We start from the raw sequence: 14,705 nt of genomic DNA, 5'->3' as shown, positions 1-14,705 counted from the left end.
TTTCACAGAACACCTTTTCAGCAAGCATGTATAATAGGTATAAATATTTAATATGTACAAATTTATGGTGATGCGATTACACACCGAGTAGATAAATCCAAGATTTGATTGGTTACTAACATTTTCACGTGTAAATAACTTTAGCTAAGTCATCGGAAGCACATGAATTCTTTTATTGATCACAAGCAAGTTTCTTATCGGTTTTGCATTTGAAATTTTAGGTGCCTAAAATGCAAGCCTTGTTGAAATTACTGTTGATCACAAGTCTAGTGCCTGCGTCTGCCGACAATGACTGCACAGATATTAATGGCAGTAAGGATGGTGAAGGCTGGCGGCATATAGATAAATTAGCGGGTTCAAGGTGCGTCTCCCTCGTCTCTTAGTATACATATTTGGTACAGCTTTGGATATACTAGATGACATTTTTTTCGGAATGGCCCTTGTTGGCTCAGACATTCTGGCGCAGGCCTTTTGGTGAGACAATTTCTGGCTCAGGTTACAAGGAACTCAGTTTTCAAGAAGTTATCCATTTTTTGTTGTGACTTGGGGCTCAACAAATTGTAAGCAAAAGTGGGAGAGAAAAGTTTGTACATAATGGCTACTGACCGATGCGGTTCACGAGATCCTTCAATCATATTTTGCCTATTTGAACATAAAAATGTATATTTTAGTTTTATGTGTTTTGAAGAAAAAGGTATTATCTGTGAAGTTTTGCGAACAAACTAATGGTTTTTGTATTTTCTTGTTATTGTCATCGTGTCATTTACTGTATATAAGTATAAATAATTCCCTTAGCGTAAACATGGCAGTGCTAGAATATCTGGCATTAAGAGGTTTGAGTTAAAAATTACTGTGCCAGAAAGTTTGCACCTTTTTTCCAAAGTACGGTGTGGCTTTAGCTGTGGTATATTTATGTTTTTTCAATTGATTCACCTTTCAGTGTAAAGATAAACGACCCCAAATTTAATTCGACCTATGAAATTGGCGTCTGCAAGAATCTTCTAGAAGCTAATGAGACAGAATACGCAGGTGCTGTCGAAACTACAATGGATGGGCAAAAGATCATTGTCGGTAGATACAATGAGAGCGTGCTGATGGCAGGCAGTGAGTATTACGTTGTTTGAAAATGCCCGCTTAGCTTTTAAGTCACAACCTAACATATTCGATTTTGGAGTTATCAGCTCTTATAATGTAACCTGCTAATACAAACCATTGTGCGAACTCCTTAGCTTTGAAAGATAATTTTAATATTCATAGATTTCTGCCATATAACTAGCTATGTATTGTTAAAAACCTTGCTGCATCTCATATCTGCAACACTTATGACTTCATTGTCGGCGATTAGATTGCACCCTATACTAAATAGCGACCACGAAAATATACCAATGACATGACTGACTAGCGGCAGACTCTTGAATGTTTTGAACAGAAAGAGGTATCAAAATAACTATGTAACCCAAGTGACATGATGACCCCTTGTGTCATGACTAAAGAGGGAGTACTAATCATGGTATATATGAGTAATTTGCCACAAACCAAATCTGTGTTCTTCAACATTTTATTGGCCAGGCCAGAATACAGTGGCCACTCCCTTTAGTCACTCCGCTATAGCCCACAGGGTATAGTGATTGATAATATAACTCCATGGAGAAGCTTATGACAACTTTATTAATATATGCCGCTCTAAAGCACTTTGAATTGTCATAACACATAATTTAAAGGTTGTCTTGCAACAAAATTCACATTACAGTTATTTGATATCAAAAGATTCACCATGTCTTACTCTGTTGTGTTGTAGGTGCCAAATACGTGGAAATGTGATTACAAGCTCTTAAAAGCCCAAAATGAAAAGCCGCCGTAGATTGGAATCTGTTTATTTATCTGATGTATTCATTACAGTTTGGTTATCGTCTTGTCACGTGATGTTCTCACATGATGTTCTCACGTGAATTGAAAGGCCAATAAAAAGCTCAATATAAAACTTGTCGTAGCACTAGTTTATGACAAACACTTCGGGTTTTACCGAAGATCCCGTATCAAATATAGATGCTCGCTACTTTACAGTTTTGTTTCAGCATTATTCAATCGTCAAGTCGTAATCTGATCACGTGACCCAATACTTCGCAAATAATTTTTGCAGCACTTTTCGATTATCACAGGTATCCAATAGGCTCGTCATGATTATCAGACAATGATATGTACTCCTTCGAGCTAAGATTAAAAAGTTTAACAATTTTTTACGGTAAGTTATAAGGTATTAGTGCTAAAAGTGACAGCATTACAATGACGATAAAACAGACGTGTAAGAACAATAGACATGGTTTTATTGAATGCGTGAAGTATATTTGTGAAAATATTTCGACGAATGAGGTTGCATGAAAGTGTAAACAGAAACCATCCTGTAACAACTACATCCCATTTGAGCCATTTTGGAAAGCGAATCCAAACGACGGCGGTCTCGTGTGGCTGCGATTAACTGTTCGTTTTTTTAGCTTTTAAGAGCTTGTAATCACATTCCCATATATTTTGCACCTACAACACAACAGAGTAAGACATGGTGAATCTTATGATACCAAATAACTGTAATGTGAATTTTGTTGCAAGTCAACCGTTAATAAAAATCCAGTAACTTATTAAATTATATAACCTGCACGGTTCACTCATTGATTTATGAGCTTCCATTTTGATCGCAACAACTTTATGAATGTCGACCCGGTCTTCTACCTAACCTTCTTTTCCTTCCCTGTTTTAGCAGCGTAATGTACCGACATCTTTATTGAAGAATTAGTTCAAGTATATAATCACCGATCTTTATAACCTTTTGAGCTCAAAGAAAATTGGCAAGCAAGCAAAAATCGCGAGCAAGAAATCACTTCGTAAGAGCTGATAACTCTAAAATTGCGTTGGTTCTGAATCTGGATGCATTACGTAACAGTCTGCAACAGTCTGAATAAGCTGAAGGCCTAAAGATAGGAAGTGAATACATTAATGCCTATTGTAGTACATTGCGGAGTAATATGACATGTTATATGTTTGTAGTTTATAATATATTTTTATTACACAGAGTTCAAATGAATGCCATTGCAGCCAGTTCATATTACAGCTGAGAAGAGTTTATGGTAGATAGTTTTGTAAGTTATCGAAATTTGGCATATCGGTTCTGTTAATGACAATTCACTGCGATAGTATATGAAAAGTTATCCCCTGTTTTGGTATAGAGATTAACAAAAGCTGTGATAAGTATCCGCATGTACACAGCGTATAGGCAGTGAGCATTGATTCATGATATATGGGGTCTGAGTTTCACTGCAATATTGTTGTATGTCTACAGTGAACTGGTCAGGCATCTCTCTAGATTCTAGGGCAGGGTTGGCATAGTATTTCCCATGGCGGTTATTACCGCCGGTTTATACCGGTTTTTACCGCCCCGGAAAAAACTCATTTTTGTCCAAAAGCGGGAAAAACTAAAAACCTCTTTTTTAACAAGTTGACTAATGCTTAGGCCTAAGCAAAGAATAACAATACACTTATACTATTAGCTGTCATAGAGCTTCTTTATGGCTCTTTAATAGTACACAGGCTGAGAAAGCGCATAACCTTTATAATTGGTTTATTTACTAAATATTGAATGAAAAGACCAGATCACATGATAATATTCGTTTATGTACATATATTAAATAGTAATATTGAATGAAAAGCAAAATTCATATGTGTGAAACATGACAGTAAGCATAATACAACAATTAAAAAATAATTGAAAAACGAAAACACATGAAGATAATGCCAACTAGTCGAGACCGGTGAACTGAACAAACGGATTAGAGTATTGAGAATTGATTGTCTAAGAAAAGTTAATCTTCGTATTCGGCCGAAACATACCCTAAAGAAATTGTTTTTAGGTTTTGATATCAAGCTACCAGTTTGGACGCTTTCTCCACTCCAAGCCTGTTGCCCAGCTGGTCTGCACCAAGGAAAAAGTGCTAAACAATACACGTCAAAACAGTTCTATTATTGGAGCTGTAAAAGGCTTATTTAACGTTGGTCTGTATCTTGGGTGTTGATTTTTTCTAATTTTTCCCACTTTTAAACACTATTTTATTTCCATTGCTATTGATTGATATAAATATGAAGTCACACAACTAATTGTTTAGTCCAATTTTCAATTTTTATTAAATTTCATTGTTTAACAAAATATTTGGATAAAAATTTTTAGAGATATTTTCCGGTTGTTCCCGGTTTTTACCAGTTTTTCCTGGTTTTTACCAGTTTTTCCTGCTGCCCTGGGAAAAACAGTTTTTCCCGGAAAAAATGCCAACCCTGATTCTAGGGAGATGCTTGATATATATCAGCGGATATCGCACGCCTCACAAAAGAGAAGAACTTTCAGCCATCTCACTGAGAGCTATTATGAGTGTTTTTGTGCGTAATTTGAAAGTCAGGTTTATGTTGCGGTCCGTCATCAGTGTAATGCAATTCATCCCCCCCCCCCGCAGTACCAAGTAGGTTCCCCACCTCTGCTTTAGAACAATAACTTAATGATAAGAAACTTGAATATGAAGTTTGTATCAAATTACTAGCTGGTGATAAAAGATTTACAGTTGAAAACCACCTGTTTTTAGATGTCTTGCTAGTTATTGGTGGTTGTCTCACCTGGCTGTTATAATAGCTAGGTAGACGGATAGTGGAGAGTGCTCTAACATATTGTGTTGTTTTTAACTTATTAAGGGCATAATCTCATTTATTATGGTGTTGGTTCATGTTGACAGGCCATTGGATTCTTCTAAAATATATGAATGGAGACCCGTATGAAGGCCGGTGTGGTGGCTCAAACAGACACGCAGCCATCATGTTTGTGTGTAACCATGATGCAGATACGGTATGTCATGTCTTGTACATTGTTGGTTTGGCGAAGATAACATTTAAGGCGGAGTCAAAGACATCTATGGCTGTTCTGCTTTTTTTGACTTTTTTGAAAACAGGATTCAAACCACTCTTCTGTTGTATTTTCTCTTTGAATAAACTTCATGCAGTAGACTGGATGATCTCCTAATGCCACCCAATGCAGAATATCTTTTTCTTGACATTAATCTGTGTGAACATGCCAGTCTCCATTCACTCTGTGCTCATCCTTTCATCCAATTGCTTTCATTTTTACTCGTGATTATTATTATTATATTAGCACTTTATTATTATCTATAACAGCTTGTAGTTTTAAAATTTTTTATCAACCTTTGCTAATAGTTTATCTATTTTTGTTATTTATTTCAAAGGTTGTTTCTCTTAAAGTTGAACTCACACAAAGCTGTGGTAGATTTTATGGGTATATATCAGTATTTTTCTATCATTCGCGATTTTTTATGTTTGAAATGATCTGACTTCCAGGATGTTTATTGATTAAGAAAAAGTGTGATTATGATTATAATTGCAAATAGACCAACAGAATAGAGACGTTATGCTGCGACTTGAATGTAATAGCCGATATCAACAATAGTAACTATAGCAACAAGTGATGCCATTTTACACAGTTTTCTTCTGAGCATTTAAACCGCAATCAAGTTTTGTCAATTTAATATTGAAACATCCTGACACCCATTCAAGTTGCAGGGCTATGGGTCTTTATTCTGTTGGTCTCTTTGCAACTATAGACATTATAATCACACTCTCACTTGATCTGAGTGTTTTAACCACGATCAAGTTTTGTCGACTTTAATCGTAGAACGTCCTGACAGTCAGACCACCTCAAACATCAAAAACAATCCCAAATTATAGAAAAATATCGATACTTTCTGACAAGATCTACTGAAACTTTGTGTAAGGTCATCTTAAAAGTGGTCAGATCAGCTTTCAACCAATCAGCCATGACCTTTCTCAATTTTTTTAACCAAGTGCAGTTGGAGGTCATCTTTGATTCGACGAAATATTATTTACTAAAAAAAGTTATTTCTTTCATTGTTTGAATCACGATTTATAATGTGTTGCCTACAAAGCAACATATTGGCCTTTGTCAGCAATGCTGTCATAGCCTAGCGAGCTATTGACAGCACTCTGATCTGATTATATTCCTTTTCAAGTTCAGCTGTATTTTTAACACCATAGTGCTCCTTTAATTTTTTATATTTGGTAGATATGTAAGAGTGGATGTAGTTGCACAGGTGCAGTTGTTCAGGTTTTCTGATAGAGTGAGTAAAGTTTTAATCTGTGAAACTTTTAAAAGCGCTGAACTGTATGTATACAAAATATAGCATGATAGCCATGGCCTTACCCTTGGTGAATTCAATTATTATTGTTCAATCTATTTGTTCAAACTATGCTTCATTGTGTCTTGTCATACCAGATGTTTAGGCATTTCTAGATTACCGTAAAACCTCTATTTGAAAGCCACACTTAATTGAACGCCACATCTAATATAATGTCATCCTTAAGTGCCACCCTTAAATAAAACGCCACCTTTATTAAACTGCCACTTTGACATTCTTTGATTTTATGAACACATAATAGAAAGTGATCAGTAGTAAAGTGTTTATAAAATGATACTAATAAGGACTCAGTTATATCGATAACAATTAATTCTTTCATTGCCATGGTTTTAGTGACGGTGTACCTGAGAAAATTAATACATCGCCTTCAAATAGAGGTTTGTTGGTATGTATAGCCATGGTTTTAAATCGGTCACCTGCGTTCCTAAATTTTCCTAAAGCCTAGATTCGAATATGTATGTTATTCAGTTGAACAAGACGAGAATTATGGATGAGAATCTAGACCGTGATAAGAACTGCTACCACCTGTTTGAAGTTGAAAATTGTGTTGCCTGTATAAGTGATGGTTGTAATGCCTTCTTCTACAGCCTTACTCCAGGCTCCGTCATCCTTATAGTGTGAGTTTCTATCTACTTACCTAACTGTTTGTTTCACTCCCTGTAATCCTCCATGTTTGCTCATCTCAGGACAGGTACAGTTATGGTATTTTGGGGTGTAAACAAATTACTAGAATTTCAACATTTGTTATAGAGAAGGTCTAAAAATAACAAATTGTAATCATCTTGAACCAGCCTGACGCTTCTAAAATGTTACTCGCTTTTGTAACTATGACATGACTCATCTTCTTAGCTTTCACTTTTAGATGATCATTTTACGAAGTAGTTATCACAATCAATAGATACAACATATAAACAATAGATACAACATATAAACAATAGATACAACATATAAACAATAGATACAACATATAAACAATAGATACAACATATAAAAAATAGATACAACAATTGGATATCACTTTATCCGTTCTCCCTCATTCAGGCCCCTCATTTGCTTTTAAATTGATAGTTGTTAGAAGTCACCTCTTGCCAGAATTCTGTAGTATTTACCTCAACTTGGCAGTAAATTTAAGCAAATATTTGATTTCACACTCCAAGTAATTTTTAACACGCAGCTTTTCAAGTCTCACAGCTTCATGATTGAATATGTTGTTTATTTAAACTTCTAACATAGGAGTAAGATAGGCTGCATATCTCTATCACCCCCTCTGCTTCCAGACCTCAGCATCGCCATGTTCACATTACCAACTGCCTGTATCTAAGGAAAAGTACCAATAAACTCCTGTTTTTATTGTTACATCTTTTTAATTTATTTTTTAAAACACATTCATTTTCCAAGGTTTTATTTAAATTTTATTTTTTTAGAATATTATATGTTTATCCATATAAATCTCACTGTTTGTCTTTGGATTTATTAAATAAGACACATTCATAAGATGAAATAACCGAACATTCTGCCGACATGATGCCAAAAACGTCTCTTTAGAATCAGGTTTAGACCTGAACATGCGCCGTCTACTTTGAAGCCTGGCTTCGAGTTAATTTGGGAAAATGTTTTCCTACCTGAAGCTTCGCCCGAGTAAACTTTTTTCTTTGTTTTGATTGGTTTTCTATTCTTTTGATTTGTGCATATTACATTATCAGTATGGTTGCGAAATTTTTAGTGGAATAGAATATTAGCTCTTGAGATATCACTGAAATACTGAGGATATTTCTAACCGACGGAGAAATGAAAAATGGCCGCTAACAGAACATTAGTTCCTAATGACATACTGATTTTGAAGTTATTAATAATAAAGGATCACAAAATTAGAAAGCATCTCATCAGCAACAAGAGCTTTACCATAACACTAGTTGTTTTTCTATTAATAACAAATATACCCACTCTATCAGACTCGGTTACATCAACAATTATGTTTCTTCTGTTATCACTAAAACATCACTTTTTTGAAAGAGTGTGAAAAAAACTATTTACTTCATTTGATTTCTCTTTCTTCCATTGAGTCCTACAAACTTTGAGCATTAAGATGATATTCAGTTCAAAAGGAGTTGTGCTGTCATAAGTACTTTCAGAGTCAATTGAAGGCTGTTAATGTGGTCTAGGATCGTGGGACCTGCTTGTATATACAAGACTAACCTTCATAGTGTTAATGTCGGAAAAGAAGTGATTAGGGCGTGTCCCAGCAGTAAGAGGTAGGGTTCTCAGGCACTACCTGCATCATTTTAGCATGGTAGTAGTGACAGATTAGCTTCAGGTACCCTCTGCCTTTCTTATGTAAATTGATACTCTCACAGTCTAGTGTGCCATTAGAGATGGTCAGGCGCACTGACAAAGCACAGAGTTCAATTATTTGCATAATTATTCTGCGATGCCGATGCCGGAAGACAATCAATTAGCCCATGTGTTAGAGCATCAAGCCACTAAGCCAAATGCTAAGAGCTTAAATCCTACACCGAGCCATCTTTTTCTCAACTTCCAATCATGGCTTCAGACAGACGGATACAACTCTTATTATAGTAAAGAATTTATTGTAGTCCTTATTGTTTCATAGGCTATTCTCTGCTACTGGGGTTTACCTCCTCTCTGGCTGGCTGTATACGCGGTTTATTAAGAAGCGCCGAGGCTGGAGACAAATTCCAAATGCTGAGTTTTGGCAAGAGATTGGACACCTGCAGGCGGTAAGTAACTTATGTAACTGGCAGCGTCTGAGTTATGCTGCCAGAACCGCTTTTTGAATTATCTGTTAGATGGTATGTTTTGTACATTTGAAAGGATTTACCAGAATTAGCATGATGGAAAGTTTTTGTACAATGATTTTTATTTTTTCCCCTTACAGTGTTTATTTGTGATTTTTATATATTTAATATTACATCTAAATTATTGAATTTAATTTATGCAGATCGATAGCGAGGCGATATGTTTGTGTTTCACTACCTTAAACTTGACTGTAAGGCTATGGGTTTCATATCAGTCTTCCTCGTGTCGATGGAGCTACTTGCCTTCTTAACCAGAAGCTGAATCTGAAACAATGTTTTGTTTTATATATTTTTGTAATTCCAATTTTTTGTATTTGGTTTAACATCAACTAAATGCTAACTATTTAGCCCAAGTTCCCACTGATCAGTGTGTATTCATCGTTGTGACATCCCTAAGATCTAATGTGTGCTTGTAGCGACTCTAGAATTATAATCACCTAAGCTGTGGGTGACTATTGTTGCTGAGTTAGCCTTTCTCCTATTTTGATGAGCGCACGAGTTAGTAGAGCTAATCTAGGTTCAGACAACTGTCGGTTGTTGAGAGTCGGACTCGGAAAATTGAGTACTGTAAACAACTATATTGTCTCACACACATACTCGTAGGTTACGATATAGTACAATATGCTTATACAGTATACATGAGAGATTAAAATAAGGCTATACCTGCAATACGGTACAGTATAATATTAATAACAGTAATAATAACAAATAAAAATCACAGTGCAACACTCTGGCTGGATCCACATGTCGTCTGCCGTGAGAGCTGCCTATTGGTCAAAGCTGACATTCTTTGGACAGACACAACCTTATCGGACAATCGTCCGGACCCCTGGACATTTTCCAGACAATTGAAAGTTTGCGAAAATGAAGTCCGGAGAAGCGGTCGACTGTATATATTGAGACACTGCCTCTTTAAGGAGTATCTTGGCCACGTTAGACTTGAAATTACCAATGGTGTTTTCAGCCTGTTCACTCCTAAAGATCATTCATCAACATAATTCATGTTAATCTGCTTATGACTAAGAGGAGTTGTCTGTACTTGGTGAACCAATCTACTGATATTACCAAAATGAGACCTGTTATGGCCCCGCCTTCATGTAGCTTATTCCTTTTAAGAAAAATAACTTAATGTTCAACAACATTTCTTGCCAGGGAGAAAATATATCCTAATTCTACCTGTATACGAATGTTGTTAGAAATGCAGCAGATGTTAACATTTGCAGGATGGCTGTAACTTGGTGTGTCGCTGTGGTAAGAGACCCACTGATGACTACCAGATAGTTGGGGGCATGCAAGGCACCACACCACCTTCTCTCATGTCAAGCGATGAGGCGTTACAACCAGCTTGAAGTAGTATAACCTGAGAGATTACTAGAAACGGCTTTGGTTGTCAGAACTCTAGTTTTTTGTGCTAGTCAGTTTTCGGTTTAGGGTGTCAAGAATCATGATTAGTCATGCTTCCTCCTAGTCAGAGATATGCAATAAAGGATGTCATCGCTACTGAATGCTCGAATCATTTTAACTCTTTTTTGGAGAAATTAGATAAGTATTTTTTACCACATTGCTATTATGAAAATTTTTTGTTTGTTTGATGGTGACTAACTGAGTAGATACTATAAAGAATTAATTTATGTTTTCCTTAAGATCTTTTTTCTCTTCAAAATACAAAAAATTCATGAATGATCATTTGCTTACCAAAATATGTAAATGTTTCTAGGAGTTGTCTCATCTTAGATTGTGGATGAAACCAAAATGACAACTCTTACAGTGAACAAAATATTGGGATCTGAAACTAGATTAAGATATTAGCATGTTATGGCATATTTCTGCTTGTAGAAGATTATATTATATGAATTACATATAATATTAAACTGCGAATAATGCAAAATATATTAAAAACTTTTCTATATATAATACATGTGTTAAGTGTCATATGTTAAGTGTCATTGCATAGATATAATAAACCCTAGATAACAAATATAGATATAAATATAGATAATAAACATAGACATAAATAATAATATTTAATATTGATATAATATTAAATATATAATAATATATCATTATATAATAACCAGAAATTCCCGTCATACAGCCCACGACCAAAGTGGTAATGGAAAAAGAAAGGGTACTGCTGGTTGAGAAATGCAATATTAGCAGTCAAATGGCACTGCAGTGCAATAGGAGAACTGCAATGGTAGCTGTAATGTACTGGGTGTTATTATGTACAACAAACAGCAATAATGAAATAAATTATTATACATGTATTTTTATATTTCTCCCCTGCAATAGTAGAAATGCAATATTAGAAGTAAAATGGCAAGCTGCTGTGTAATATACACAGTTTGAAAGTTGGTTGTGTTGAATGTAGAATGGTTTTGACAGCGATCTGTAACAGCAAGCATTAGCATTCACGTGTCTGGAAGTTTTCTGTAAACTGGAGCAAAGTAAAGACATGTTCTTGTCATAAAGGGCCACTCTAGTTCGGCCCTAGCTTGTACATAAGATGTAAAGAAATTTGGCTAATGTTCTAGATAATTTAATGAAACCTTCGGTAATTGGGCAAAAAACATAGGCTGATAAACTGTACCACATTTTCGTACCTGTAAATCGGTCTACGCCTCAAACGGTCTACGTTTATAACAGAAACCTTCGGCATTTGGACAATGCCATAGACTGGTGAAATGTGCACACTTTTCTCGTGAAATGCGCACGGCTTTATGGTTCTACTATCTGTCGCACGGCTTTATGGGCGTTTTGTTGGCCGGTCTTAATTTGATTAAAAAGGCTTGTCAGGTTTTAATGGCGATTTTAGACCAAATTAATCTCTCTAGTTATGTATAATCCGATCAGATGGGTAAGTTTTAGGACATTGTCGGCACTTTTCAAAGACTTGGTAACATATTTAAATAGGTTTATATGTATTTAAAAATATTTATATGTATTTATTTTAGGTTACTTTTTTCTGGCAAATTAACATCTAATCAGAATATCTGTTTCAGTTGAGGGTTCTCGATTTTTAGTTTATGTTTTGACTGGATGTATATGAACTGTTAAACTTTAAACTTCATTTCAATTACTCTTTAATCAGATAGGTTCATCATAGTTATTTGGCCACCATTTTGAGTGACCATGAAACAAACTTAGAATAAGTCTATAAGTATGCGTATCTATATAAATCTCCGTGTTTGTCTGTTGGTCATACATCATTTGTGTGTCCAGTTACAGTGATGAAGTTTTAGGAACGGAAAATATGCTTTGCACTAGATTTGAACTCGGAACCTCCAGGTCTACAGACTGGCAAGCTAACCCACTAAGCCACACCACCTACTTCCAGTACAATGGGCTAGTTGTGCACATAGTTATTACATCTGCCAATCTCCAATAGCGATTGGTTAAAATACCTACGCGTCACACGTTAGGTAATTTAACAGAAGATTAATTTTGCTAGAAGACAATTATGCGCCCAGATTTCCCCAAAATGCTATAAATATATGCATATAAATTGCATAAACTTAATTATACTTTAAGCATACTCACGGAAATAAACAAACTTCTTTATTTAAAAGTTTGATAGTAACTGTTGATTTTCTGTGCAAATTTTTTTTTATTATTTGTGCAATGCCTGGCATTCAACTAGTGTAAGTATAAACACAAGAAAAAGTGAGTGATCTATGCAGGTAGCAGCATGCCGGCTGGCAAAGTTGAATGGAGTGGGTTCGAATCCTGTATGGTGCATTCTTTTTTCCCTGAACATCCAACCGTGATCTCAGAAGGACGAACATGGCTCTTACGTTAGTAAAGATTTTGTCATATAGTATTAGATTTATAACATTAAACTAAATATTTTAGCTAGTCGATAGATAAACTGGACACCAAGGCATTTACAGATTTTAACAACTTCTGTAATACTTGCTACTAGTAAATACATACATCTAAACAGAGAGCAAAATGTAAAGCAAAGGCTGACTTCACAATGCACAAACTGCTATGTTTTGGCACACAACACTTTGATGTGTGATTACTGTATTTGTTTGCCTAGTAATAAAAAATATTTTTGTAAATATCAACAACTAAATCTGTTTCACCTCATCATCTCCCTGCTCTAAAAGTTTGTCAAGGCTTTGTTGTCTGCTCAACGATATAACAAATGTAGACCTTTGTTAGGTGCTTATTGCTTTACTTCTCAGAACTTTTTATTGATCAGCAAGGTTTTATGATTGATTATCATTGATTGATTTACTTCTTTACTTTGGCGTCTAAACCTTTTCAGGTGTTTTCTTAACTATAAAGTAACAAAAAAAAATAGCGGATGCGATGTCAAATTTATTGTATTTTATTGAGATACTAGCTGAATTGCCGGCATTGCATGGGTAATAACAAAAGTTTTTGCACAGAAAATTTATTTTTAAATTGACATACGCAACATTTACCATTCTTACTTGTAAACGAAGGTGTTTGTTTATTTCTGTGTGTGCTATAAGTTAAGTAAGTTTATGCTCTATGTCGAAGCGGGTTTTATGTTCCCAACACTAGCAAGGACTGTAAGCGTGCATATTTTATCGATATACCGGACATTCGACAGATAAACTAACAAACAATTAGATTTATTTAGATTCATCTTGGTTTCTCAGTAAGATTTTCTATTGGGAGTTAAAACCTACACCTAAATCTATAGCGAATGAACAGAGAAGAGGAAGGGTAACTCAGTTCAGTAACTCAGTATGGCATCTTATTTAGAAATGGGATAACCATGACTTATTCTATGTTATTCACAATATCTATACACTTTTATAACCACAACTAGCTGACATAATTGGCAATACTTACAAGTTTTGCCGTAAACTAATCCTCTCTATATATATCTCTCTCTCTCTCTCTCTCTCTCTCTCTAAGTGTTTCTAGATACCACACGATGTTCTACTCTGCCAAATTGTAGTCTCTGTATTGTGGGCTTATATGTATCTTGATGGGTGTTTAAAATACAAACACTCAAATTAGTGGTGATGAATTAAAACTGTGATGACAGATAAACAAAACAGACTTTTCCATAACACATTTAAGTAGATTTAATTATTATTGTTTATCGTTAGCTTGAGTTCTCAGAAGAACCAATTAGAAACTAAAGCTGCGTAGATTTTTACTAACAAGTTTCAGTGGTGAATACCCGCATTTGATGCCATCTGGTGCACAAAAGTTTTATTTGCTCCTTATGCTATGTGCATGTATTTTACCGTAACGATGAAAACTACTGTATGTTTATAAGATTAGTAATTTGGACAGTTGAACATCATTTTGCAAAAAATTAGGGTTTTTAGTTACATTTAATACGCTGTCTGCATTAAATAATTCATGTAAAGATCTTTTTAAAGGAAAAAAGTTTATAGGAGTTAAGCTTTCCTCATTTTTACTCATGTGTATGAATAAATACAGCCCTCTGATCTTTGTATGCTTAGCTTCGTATATTTCCGAGCTCGGATGGTTTTGGCTTGTGAAAGAATACCCAATCACAGACATCATTTATGATATCATGCAAATGTGAGACTGACAAGAAATGACCTTTTCACATTTGTCTAGGCATTGTCATGTAGGAGGTAAAATGAACTAGCTATGCACATGAAGACCAAAGATT

At 35.1% G+C, this 14,705-nt stretch overlaps 1 protein-coding gene across 1 annotated transcript; it reads left to right on the top strand.

The window, feature by feature from the left end:
- The first annotated feature begins 226 nt into the window (after positions 1-226).
- On the top strand, positions 227-10,757 carry LOC137408439 (cation-dependent mannose-6-phosphate receptor-like). Its single transcript, XM_068094969.1, has 6 exons — positions 227-361; positions 941-1,104; positions 4,767-4,876; positions 6,726-6,874; positions 8,869-8,995; positions 10,297-10,757. The coding sequence occupies exons 1-6, from the start codon at positions 231-233 to the stop codon at positions 10,420-10,422; spliced, it is 807 nt and encodes a 268-aa protein (XP_067951070.1). The 5' UTR covers positions 227-230; the 3' UTR covers positions 10,423-10,757.
- The last annotated feature ends 3,948 nt before the right edge of the window (positions 10,758-14,705 follow it).

The sequence above is a fragment of the Watersipora subatra genome, chromosome 11 (genome assembly GCF_963576615.1).
Source record: "Watersipora subatra chromosome 11, tzWatSuba1.1, whole genome shotgun sequence".
NCBI lineage: Eukaryota > Metazoa > Bryozoa > Gymnolaemata > Cheilostomatida > Watersiporidae > Watersipora > Watersipora subatra.
The sequence above is the reverse complement of the archived record's forward strand: the minus strand, read 5'-3'. Positions and strand labels throughout refer to the sequence as shown.

Bases quoted from the DNA above. Each gene is read 5' to 3' on its own strand.
- LOC137408439 (XM_068094969.1), top strand. From the start codon at position 231: ATGCAAGCCTTGTTGAAATTACTGTTGATCACAAGTCTAGTGCCTGCG. The intron at 362-940 runs GTGCGTCTCCCT...TTCACCTTTCAG, and splicing joins GATAAATTAGCGGGTTCAAG to TGTAAAGATAAACGACCCCA. The intron at 1,105-4,766 runs GTGAGTATTACG...TCATGTTGACAG, and splicing joins GAGCGTGCTGATGGCAGGCA to GCCATTGGATTCTTCTAAAA.